Genomic DNA, 12,004 nt, shown 5'->3' with positions numbered 1-12,004 from the left:
ACTTTTTCCTGTGAGAAATCTGCCGTTTTTACCAGTCAGCGGGGCTCCGTATACAATAATAGCGATGCCTCTGCGGTTGCATGCAGCCAGACTCTCAGGTGACAGGTCGACACCCATATGTCGGGCGATGGCTCTGGAGACAGGAGTCATCTCCAGCTGTCCCAGTCTGCCACTGCTTCCCTCTCTGGTCAACTCTGAAACAACTGAACGCACAGAGCTTCCAAGTTTTACAGAGAGAAAGTAATGACTTCAATGTTCTTTTTATGAACAAGAAAAGTTAAAATTGAGCCTTTAATCTTCCGTCCACTAAATTACACAGTGTCAGTGGAAATCACACTAAATTACATTTGCCTGCGGTCAGACACTCTGCTGGTGAAATGGTTGTACTTACATATTTCTGATGGTCGCACACTTAGAGTGCTAATTTCTGGATGGGAATCATTTCGTTTTGACTTCTTTATTCCTTCCTGTGTGTCATCTTTCTTAGTTTCCTCTTCATCCACGCCAGCCTTCAGCTCTGGTGCACATAGATAGATTAGAACAGACATTATGATCGACACCGAAACAAATAGGCACTGACACACGTGTAGGTGTGCAATATCAGTTATGACAATGCCAGGCTGATGCTACCATCTTCCTTCAGCACAGAGCAGTGGTCCTTGTAATAGTCCAGCAGTTCTGCAGGAAGACCTTCTCCAGGGATCCTGGGAGGAAGCAGCAATGTGTTGTTCTCATCGTAACCCTGCAGCAGACGCAGGATCTGCACAGGACGAAGGTATGAGGAAGAGGAAACAGAAATGTACACAAACATGAACGCAGAGGGGCGATTTAAAATGAGACAATTAGGTAGAGGGACAAATTGGTAAAATGGTTTCATAGATGTCCCACAATCAGCTCTGAAGGGACAGAAGCCACATCAAATTGTTAAAAAGTGATAATAACCCTCTGAATTCCCAGATCTGCTAGCAGGTTGAAAAGGCATGCTATTAAAGAGATTGAGGGCAAAATAAAACATAGTTGACCAATAAAATATACACAGCATGGCACGTTGCTGGAAGATACATTCAGGATGGTGAACTATATTTAAAGATTTGCTCTAAAGTTTAGTTGTACAGCTGTGCAATGACAATAAAGGCATTCTGAATCTCTGAAAGTGTGAAAAATGCCTAGTCTGTGGAGGTTATAAAAATATAAGCAGTAAAATGTCTATAGTATGTAGAGCCAACATTTTTTCCCATGACTAGCCTGTGTACATGCTGATTTAAATGTTTTCATTTTTGTAAAATATACAAGAAGCTCAACTTTAGGTTTTTATTCATGGACAAAAGACAGTTGGAGTTCTCTCTACTTTTCGCCGTGGTTGTTTTGTTTCTAGAGGAGTGTAGGATTTTATATTGCAGTGAAAAATGAGTCCACAGTGAGGAAAATGTGACATGAGCAAAAAATGCTGGGGTTCAGAGGGTTAATACACACTGCAGTGTCATTTTTTCACATTAGAAACGCTGCATGATACAAAGGAAGACAACAGAAAAAGAAACATAAAACTTGGTAATAGCACTGTGTGAATACAGTTCTTTCTCTGTTTGCTTTTATGTCTTTTAGCTTTTCTGTAATTTCCTGTGACCGTGGTTATGCTCCCACCCGGGGGATAGATGGTTTACGACTTTTTATTTAACTATGCTGTGTGTTTTATTGACTCTGTACCTGAGGAAGATGTAGTGTCATGAGCTGACAACTTTGCCTGCTCATTTTGCTGCCTACTGTCTTTATTTTTCCCTTTATAATCTCAATGTAATCATGCAGCCTGCAGACCACAGATGGTGCATAACATTTCACAACTTGCATGCAAACTCGCCTTTCATATGTATATTTATGAAAATAAATGTATTAATGCTGAAAGTAAAAAAGAGAGCTACCTTTTCCTCTGTGAGGTACTGTGTGTCGTATTCCAGGGAGTAAAACTCGATGGGAAATGAGCAGGGGTTTTTGATGGTGACCTCAGCTTCGGTCTCAGTGCTGAGTGGGAGACAAGGCTCCAGGTCCAGGACCGCCGGGCAGAACTCCAGCTGTGGTTCCTCACCTTGACCCTGAGCTGTAACAAACACCTGCTGGGTGCTCTCAGCCACACAGACCACTAGTCGCCTGCTGTAAGCACACTGAAAGATGCACACAGTAGGTCAGCATTCTTTATTTTACTTTGTAACAATCGATTAAGACATCCCTTTGCACATGGTACTATTCTGCATTTTGCACTTATTTTGGCAATGCTAATTTTTGTGTCTTAAAATACGTAAGCAATAACCTACATCCATGATACAGTGCTATGTATTACATTATCTTTCAAAAGTTTGGGTCACCCAAGCAACGTCATGTTTTCCTTGAAAACACATTTTATTCATGTGCTAACATAACTGCACAAGAGTTTTCTAATCTTCAATGAGCCTTTCAACACCATTAGCTAACACAATGTAGCATTAGAACACAGGATTGATGGTTGCTGGAAATGTTCCTCTGTACCTCTATGGAGATATTCCATTAAAAATCAGCCGTTTCCAGCTAGAATAGTCATTTACCATATTAACAACGTCTAGATTGTATTTCTGATTAATTTGATGTTACCTTCATTAAAAAAAAATGCTTTTCTTTCAAAAATAAGGACATTTCTAACTATGCGACCCCAAACCTTTGAGGGGTAGTGTATACCTCACTGTATTCTACTAATACTTATCACTGTAGCATGAGAAAAGCTTTTACCCCCTCAGTAGGGCTGAACTTGACGTTGACATTAACTCGTTCACCAGGTGACAGCAGGCCAGAGCAGGGAATCATCTCAAACACCGGTGGAGGTGGCCGTTGCTCCTTCAGGATCTTTTTACGCTTGTGGAGAGGCAGGAACTTATCCAACTGAGCAATCAAGAACAGAGGCAGGGCTCACCCTAATGCACTGATGTCTCTATTTGTCTCTTCTTTACACATTATTGTTTTTTATTATAATTATCAATTTAATTTGGCTTTTTTGATAGGAATTAACAAAAAAAAATATTCTTTCATGTCAAAGTGAAAATTAATTTCTATAAAGTAATGTGAATGAATTAAAAATATACAATGCAAACTAAGTGTCTGCATAGTTTCCAAGTCACTTAATATCCTTTGGAGTATGGATAAATTCATAATTAAGAAATGGAAAAGATATAGCAAATAACACGTGTAAATCGGTGTAGCTCAAGCCGTCTTCAAAAACTGAATGACTGTGCAAGAAAGAGACAAATGAAAGAGGCCACCAAGACAACTACTAGAACAAGATTCAGTGGCAGAGACAGAGGAGACTGTACATACAGTAACTGTTGTCTGTTCTCCATCAGTCAAAGCTTTATGGGAGAGTAGCAAAGAGAAAGCCACTGTTTAAATCTCAGAATATTATAATAATTGACTAGAGTTCGCCAGAAAGCATGTGGGAGACTCTGAAGTCAACTGGAAGAATGAGCCTTTGGTCTAAAATTGAGCTCTTGACCATCAGACGAGACGGCAGGTTTGGCGGACACCAACACTGCATATCATCACCAAGGTACCATCTCCACTGTAAAGCATGGTGGTGGCATTATCATGATGTGGGGATGCTTTTGGGCAGCAGGCCCTGGCATTCTGGTAAAGGTAGAGGGTAAAATAATTGCAACAAAGTATAGGGACAACGTGGAGGACAACTTGATGCCGTCTGTGACCTGAGAAGATTTGTTTTCTAGCAAGATAATGAGACCAAGCACTCATTCACTTGGACGTCATTCCGACTGAGAATGTGGCTGGATTTGAAAACAGGCATTCACTCAGGATCCCTGTGCAACCAGACAACCTGACCACGGAACCGTTTCTATTTTGTGAATATTTACTTAGGAATTCTCTGCGAAAATGTATTGAAACTTCTATAAAAAAAAAAAACTAAACAAAAACAACTGTTCTACCTTTTTGAAAGGCTTCACCTCCTCAGCTATGCTCCAATAACAAGGCACGGGCTCGTCATTTAGCAGCTGTATTGTCTTCATCTGATGGGAAAGGTTAGAAAGCACAGGATTATGAAGTTTAAGCGCATTGTTTTCTCTGGCTTAAACAGAGTGAGTTCAAATGTCCTTCATGCTGCATTGGCATAAAATCACTAATCATAGAAGCGCTTTTACATTTAAGCGTGTCACTGTTCTAAAATTCAGAACTGGTTGTAAATCAAAGACATTTATATATGTCTTTAAAAGGCAGACAAAAGGCAAGTGCACATTAGTGCTCATTTTGAAAAGCCCACTGAATAAATAGCATGAAGAATGAAAGAAACTTGGTTCCATCTTGACCAATCTTTTGAAACATCACTTGAAATGTGTTTTACCATCTCAGGAATATTTCATACCTTCAACCTACTCAAAGGAAGACACTGAAAGACTTACTCATGCTTAGAAATCTATCAGACTTGACTATTGTATTATACAGTATAATGTGTACTATAGTCAAATCACCACTCTTTGCATAGGACATTTATGGCAACAGGCAATTATTTTGTTTTCAAGATAGTCAAGGTTTAAGCGTACAGTGGGAAGGAAAACAGGGAGTGCTGCACTGGGCTAAGAACGATAACATTGGTAGAGTAAAAATACTAAATCAGGTGCTTTAAGTAAAGATGAAAATATAATTCCAATTCTTAGTCCATGGTATTGGCTGACAGTCCACAAAGTATCCAAAGCCCTCTGATTTTAACAATTTAAACTTAAAAATCTAGTATTAATATACAAATAAACCAATATCTTTTGACTCAGAGTGTTTATCTACATCTAAATATGTGAAATAATTGATTTACCTGCATTTGAATAAAGGACTTTTAGATTGAAAATCACAGCAGCTTGGATATCTCTTGGGGTGCCAACCAATTCTAAGGAATAAGAAGCTGGACAGCCATATCATTTATTTTAATATTTAGATCTGATAAGAAGAAATACTTGAAAATACATCACTTGACCTGATTTTACAGTAAATAATCGCAAGATGGCTCCACAGTGAAGCAGCTCACTGCTCTCTCATTAGTGGGCCTAATTAGCGTGCCATGCACACACTCAGCAGTGTTAAGCCCTTAGAACTTTCACCTACTTTCCTGTTCTTCTACTTAGGCATGATGATTACATTAAAGTGCGATAAAATGTGCTGTAAACGTGGATTGGATTTAAATGTGGTGCCCATCTGATCCTGTACGGGTCTAATAGGTTATACAATTATACAAACCTTCAACTTGTATTCTGTATCTTTTCATCTTGAGGGAAGTCGGGTTACAGAAAATCATACTTTAATCCCTTTTTTTTCAGTACTGCATTACCTGACACATGCCACACTGCACCGTGTCAAACTGCAGTGTTTCCCTGGAAGCGGTAACTGCTGGCTTGGTTACCACTGCACACAGTCGCACCTGAACCATCGGACCACCTGAAACCTGTAAAACCAAGCAACTCCACCTTTAGCACAAAGTCACAAAGCTGCTAATTAAACAGAGAATCGAAAGCAACAACCATTAAGAAATTTCGTTGTGAAATAATCGGAGGTTTGTAGTCATGTCCATGTTTGTGTGTGTCCATGTTTACCTGTATTGGCATGATGACACTCATGTCGCCCATCTTCAGGTTGGCTCCTTGAGGATCGAATTTAACAGTAAAAGTCTGGGTCTCGCCACAGGGCAGGTTCTTCACTCTTTCAAATTCTGCTGTGAACCCTTTAAAGGACCAATGACAATTAATATTTACTGTATAAATGCAGATTTTTTTCTATCCACTACCAGGAAGACACTAGACCAAGCATGTGGTTTGACTATCTTTGTTCCTAAATTCGCACCAGTTCTCCTGGATAAATTTGCACTCAGATCTTCTGTGCATTTGGTCTCGTATTTGGGGTTGTTTCATTGAAGCAGAAAGAATTTGAGAATGATCAGATGCCTCCATGATGGTACTGCATTATGGATATAAATCTACCTATACATGTCAGCACTGAAGTAAGAATTGATTATGGGCTGGTTTTTAACTGATCGGTACCGGCACAGTCGTCATAATGAGCACTGGCTGGAGGTCATTAAGGACCACAGAAGACCTTATCATGGTGGCCTGTTGCTAGCTAAACACTCTTAATTCTTGCCAACACGAACAGCACGTAGTTGGAGTGACCGTCTTCTCTGGTTGCTACATTATTAAACAGCAAGAGGCTCCATCTGGTGGCACAAACAGGTACTACAGCTAAGATACACAACTTCAAGTGAGCATTATCTAGGAAAATGCTATCGGATTGAATGAGAAGATATGACTAATGTGACATTGATAGTATCGATTCAAGAAAGAAACTCGTCCATGCTTTACTCTTACTTAACGACACTAACCCTTGCAGTAATGCTTGCAGTTAGTTATATTTTTCAAACTTAAACTCATCAGAGACAGGCCTGTTGGGATCACTTGCTGCCTGTTTTTCTAATTTTCATGCACTTTTTTGAGCAAATTGAGTTGTTTGGGTGTGTTTTCACTTTGGGCAAACAACACTTTGGCAGCACGTCATCCATAAAGGCCACTTCAGATCAGACTTAACAAAATGAGACGGGTTGTACTACAGTCCCAAAGCTCCTGCCATTCCTGAGCTAATGGTACTGCTGGACATCTTTCGATTTCAAAGGGAAATCATCTGGATGTGTCTTTCATCTACTGTAATGAGTTTCCATGGCTGAAAAGTGAGTTTCGACTCTTCAACCTCACCCATTTCTTCTTCAGATGAGCTTTGATAGCACATCTAGAAACACCTGTCTGGCTTTGACACACCTTGCTGATGCAGGATGATCACATTGTGCCTGCACTGCACTTGTTCCATTATGTAGGTTTTTTAGTCACTTCTTCAGCGATCTCAGGTGTTTCTGTTTCAGTACATGAGTCTAGTTGTTTCTCAGGATTTGATGGGTTTAAGTGTTTCGTCATACACCGGGTCAAAAGTGTATCCTTAAGTTGTTGTTTTTTAATCTGTAAAGTGGCGTGTTAATGTGCAAATTGTTGTAGTATTTAGGAAGTATCTGAAAAGCCTAAAACTTTTTCACAATACTAAACATCTTTTGTATTTGTATCTTGTGGCATATACGCAGAATTAAGTTTAACTTACAACTGGCAGGAGCATCATCAAACCAAGTGTTTGGCATAATTGCAGGGATACTGAAAAATAACATTATGAGAAAGAAAGGAGCAATAATGAACTGAAAATGTCACATGACAAAGGTAGGCATTGAGTTACCTGTGCCTGTAAGATTCTTGCAAATGCCGCTGAAGGACACAGGTATTGATCCACTGTTGGTGACATTTACAGTGTGGCTTACAACACTGCCAAGAATGACAAAACCAAAATCGAGGACATACTCTGGGAGCAGGAACCTGGGGGAAGGAAGAGAGAAGTAAAACATGAGCAACAAGTGTTTTCTGTAGCAGGGTTGGACATTTTAATAGTATATTTTACAAAGATGTTAAAAAATTATATTTAACCCTTGTGCCGTCCTGCGGGTCAAAATTGACCCGTTTTAAAGTTTGAAAATGTGGAAAAAAATATATATTTTCACCGTGAAATTTCTGATGTCCACATTTTCAACATTTTTGGGAAATCTTTGAACATTTTTTGGTGGAAAAAAGAAATGTTAAAAATGTTTCTTAAGAACATTCACATGTGAATGTTCTTAAGAAAATATCAGAAGTTTTACTGATAAATATGTAATCACTTTAGATATTTTTACGATTTTTTGGAAGATTTTTACTAATTTTTTGAAAATATTTACAAGAATTTTCTTGCCAAATCAGGGGTATTTTTTAAAAAATAGAACTTTTCAGGAGAACTTTTAAGGAATTATTGGCATTTTCTTCCTGAAGGTTTTACAAATTTGCAGAAATTTGGGGAGATGACATTTTTTTGCTGATTCTGTTCGATTTTTTTCAGACAAGGAAACAATATTTTTTGGTGCCTGTAAATGAAGACAACAGGACGGTTAAAACTACAGATTATTTTATATGAGTGAAATCACATTTTCCAAGCAAATTATGACTTCAAATATTTGTTTTTATATGTTAGAAGAGCTTCTCGTTTTAATGGAATGCTTTTTTCTTTGCCTTGTAAATCAATTTTACTATAATATACATTTCATTTGTAGTATAAATTTGTGGACTTTGAGTGAAGTGGAAACAGCTAAAGCACACTATGCAGCCGCGAATTTGCAGTCGTACGATGGAATAAAAACACACACATTCATTAAGGAAGACTGAGAATTCACAGCACAGTTTCACACAGTTCTCCCCTCAGTCCAGTGAGAGGACCATCTGTTAAGCCAAAGTGTTTGTGTGTGTTTTTGTACGTACTTGCTGAGTTTGTGCCACTTTGCCGAGAAACCTTGCGAGTCTCTGAGCTCCAGCAGGCTACCGGACACAGCGAGAGCACTTTCTTTGACCAGCAATCTCTCCATCTCCATGTGAAGCAGCTCTTCATACTAGAGACAGTAGGCAAAAGAGGGGAAAGAAAATGGCAGAGGGATACAGAAGAAGAGGTAAGTAAACACTCAGAAGTTACAAAAAAAGTTTTGAAGAGTTACATAAGCAAGAAAAAGGTCTGAGAGGGGAGACTAATAATCCAAGGTACCTTAAAATATATTTTACCAGCTCCCTTTCAGAATATATCACAGATACTGGATGATAGTGGCCTTGTAAAGCAGATGCAGGCTGAGAAAAGTCTATGACTGTAAAAGATCTCACAGTCAAGGGAAGGAGTGATCAAAACGAGGATGTTACATTCAGAGTTTAACAGCAAGTTAGAACAAAAACTGAAGATACCTACAAACACATACTGTAATTAGACTAGTAGCTGAATATATCCAAAATTTGTTGACTCAAGACTGTCTTCATAAGATAAAAATGAAATAAATCTCCAGCTACCTCCATTTTCACTTTATTTGTGATACTAGTACGTAGCCTATTCAGCTCTTTGAGGCACAGTTTCATTTCAATACCGTGTACAGTAAATAAAGTCACTTTACAGAATGTTATCTGATATATCTTATTGTTTTTAAGAGTCAAAAATGACTTGCAGACATTTGTATTATACATCAGGAAATTGAGTGTATCTTTTAACTAATATGTGACGGAGCGCCGGTGAACGCCCGTCATTCCCTGGCAACGCGTGTCTCTCTCTCTCGCTCCGTGCCGGTGAGCGCCGGGGCAGAGAGTGCGCCGCCATTTCACCGTGCAATTAAATTAAATAATTACATTATCATTTTAATGCACTATTCGCCTCCACCGGACTTTTGTGCTGGCTGCGGTCGGCTTCCGAGGGTGCACACTCGGCGCCGATGCGGCACACACACACACACACACACACACACATTCACATGCTCACCTGCTGTTGCTCCATCCTGTTCACTCCTCCAGAGACTAAGCCGAACTGCTTGCATGGCACGTCTTAAAAGTGCTGGGTGGCGCGCATTTTTGAATCAGGTGACATGGAACCTTCCATTATTGGGGAGTAGATTTTTGAATGTTTGTTTAGCTGGTTGGAAATGCTGTTTGGGGAAGCCAATAATCATTTATTTGTTTACTTATGTGTATATCTGAAATGGATTGTATAGAAATGATGTGAAATTCTTTATGTGAGGTATTGTTTTTGCATGGAACCCTCTGTTGGCATATTGGTGGTTGCCCAGGGGAGGGGCAAGAGGTATAAAAGGAGCTGTGGTTCATTGTGTGGATGGGCTTGGATAAGCTAGTCACATTGTGGGTGATTAGCTGGAAAAATTGTGGATTTTTTTTTTCTTCCACCTTACCAAATGTAAATACTTTATTTGTGTCCATTTTGCTGCAGTGATTTATTTGGTTTTTTTTCCCTCGTCGGTTTTTTTTTTCACTACTATATTGGAACAATGGGTGCTGAATAAACTAAAAGACACTGAAGCATGGTCGTCTGAGCCATCACTACTAACTGCAGAATCGAACCCGTGACATAATAAAAAAGCAAATTTTAAAAAAAAATCGAAATTATAGTCTTGTTCTATCATTTGACTGATCACAGTTTAATGAACAAATAATGCAAAAACTGAACACCAAAAAACTCCTTAAAAACAATAGATCATACTGAGGTCAGGAGCTTTGGTAGATGAGGCAGTAATGTTGGCATTTCCTCAAGTTATTTGTCATGAATTACTGATTTTCTAGGAAAACAATCCTTCTCTACTGTGGAAATGTTTGTATTTTCATGTGTTAGGGGAAATGTCTGAGAGCTCACTGAGACGACATAAAACTGCGAGTAAATGCTGAGGGGATAAGCAGAAAATAGCAATTTCCAGTATAATTCTGTGCTTCATGTCCAGGTGAATAGGACTACCAGGAAAATCAATACACAGACAAGCAGGGAAAGCCCTGCAGAACGGGCTGACTGCTAACAGCACAGACAGAGTGGCACTGCTGTATCCATATGGAAAGAAAATATATCTGGAAAATGAGCAGCATAAGGGGCTGACCATAATGGTACAGTCATTTATTCAGATATATGCACAGAAAAAGTGTTTTTGGGAACAAGGAACAAGAAAAACTACATTAAACCACAGTTTATAGAAAAATATTGTTGAAAACAAACATATGTTACTCTATATCAGGTTAAATCCTTCAGAAATGAGTTATTTTTTGTGCTAGATGAAAACAGTACAGCTACACACGTGGACAAAATTGTTGGTACCCCTCAGTTAAAGAAGGAAAAACCCACAATTCTCACTGAAATCACTTGAAACTCACAAAAGTAACAATAAATAAAAATTTATTGAAAATTTAATTATCAAAAACAGCCATCACTTTTGAATTGTTGATTAACATCATTATTTAAAAAAACAAACTAATGAAACAGGCCTGGACAAAAATGATGGTACCTCTATAAAAGATTGAAAACTATTTGACCAGAGTGACATGATTAACTCAGGTGTGTCATTTAATTGACATCACAGGTGTTTCCAAACTCATAATCAGTCAGTCTGCCTATTTAAAGGGAGACAAGTAGTCACCCTGCTGTTTGGTGAAAAGGTGTGTACCACACTGAACATGGACAACAGAAAGCGAAGGAGAGAATTGTCCCAGGACATCCGAAAAAAAATTATAGACAAACATCTTAAAGGTAAAGGCTATAAGACCATCTCTAAACAGCTTGAAGTTCCTGTGACAACAGTGGCTCATATTATTCAGAAGTTCAAGACCCACGGGACAGTAGCCAACCTCCCTGGACGTGGCCGCAAGAGGAAAATTGATGACAAATTGAAGAGACGGATCGTTGGAATTGTATCCAAAGAGCCCAGAGCAACCTTCAAAGAAATTAAAGGTGAACTCCAAGGCCAAGGTACATCAGTGTCAGATCGCACCATTCGTCGTTGTTTGAGCCAAAGTGGACTTCATGGGAGACGACCAAAGAGGACACCACTGCTGAAAAAAACTCATAAAAAAGCCAGACTGGAATTTGCAAAAATGCATGTTGACAAGCCACAAAGCTTCTGGGAGAATGTCCTTTGGACAGATGAGACCAAACTGGAGCTTTTTGGTAAGGCACGTCAACTCTATGTTCATAGACTCAAAAACCAAGCATACGAAGAAAAGAACACTGTCCCTACGGTGAAACATGGAGGAGGCTCAGTAATGTTTTGGGGCTGCTTTGCTGCATCTGGCACAGGGTGTCTTGAAAGTGTGCAAGGTACGATGAAATCTGAAGACTATCAAGGCATTCTGGAGAGAAATGTGCTGCTTAGTGTCAGAAAGCTTGGTCTCAGTCGCAGGTCATGGGTCTTCCAACAGGACAACCATCCAAAACACACAGCCAAAAACACCCAAGAATGGCTGAGCGAAAAGCGTTGGACTATTCTAAAGTGGCCTTCTATGAGCCCAGATCTGAATCCCATTGAACATATGTGGAAGGAGCTGAAACATGCCATTTGGAGAAGACACCCATCAAACCT

At 39.2% G+C, this 12,004-nt stretch overlaps 1 protein-coding gene across 1 annotated transcript in view; it reads right to left on the bottom strand.

The window, feature by feature from the left end:
- hydin (HYDIN axonemal central pair apparatus protein) overlaps nt 1-12,004 on the bottom strand; it is a 138,653-nt gene that overhangs the window by 54,050 nt on the left and 72,599 nt on the right. Inside the window, exons 31-40 of the mRNA XM_051951466.1 lie at nt 8,385-8,512; nt 7,279-7,415; nt 5,607-5,734; nt 5,345-5,458; nt 3,957-4,037; nt 2,755-2,904; nt 1,917-2,156; nt 631-760; nt 392-517; nt 33-203 (exon numbers count right to left, since the gene is read on the bottom strand). Coding sequence (XP_051807426.1) covers nt 33-203; nt 392-517; nt 631-760; nt 1,917-2,156; nt 2,755-2,904; nt 3,957-4,037; nt 5,345-5,458; nt 5,607-5,734; nt 7,279-7,415; nt 8,385-8,512 — 1,405 coding nt within the window. The remainder of the gene's footprint in view (nt 1-32; nt 204-391; nt 518-630; nt 761-1,916; nt 2,157-2,754; nt 2,905-3,956; nt 4,038-5,344; nt 5,459-5,606; nt 5,735-7,278; nt 7,416-8,384; nt 8,513-12,004) is intronic.

The sequence above is a fragment of the Acanthochromis polyacanthus genome, chromosome 8 (assembly GCF_021347895.1).
Source record: "Acanthochromis polyacanthus isolate Apoly-LR-REF ecotype Palm Island chromosome 8, KAUST_Apoly_ChrSc, whole genome shotgun sequence".
Taxonomy (NCBI): Eukaryota; Metazoa; Chordata; class Actinopteri; family Pomacentridae; genus Acanthochromis; species Acanthochromis polyacanthus.
This window is presented reverse-complemented; position numbering and strand designations above follow the sequence as displayed.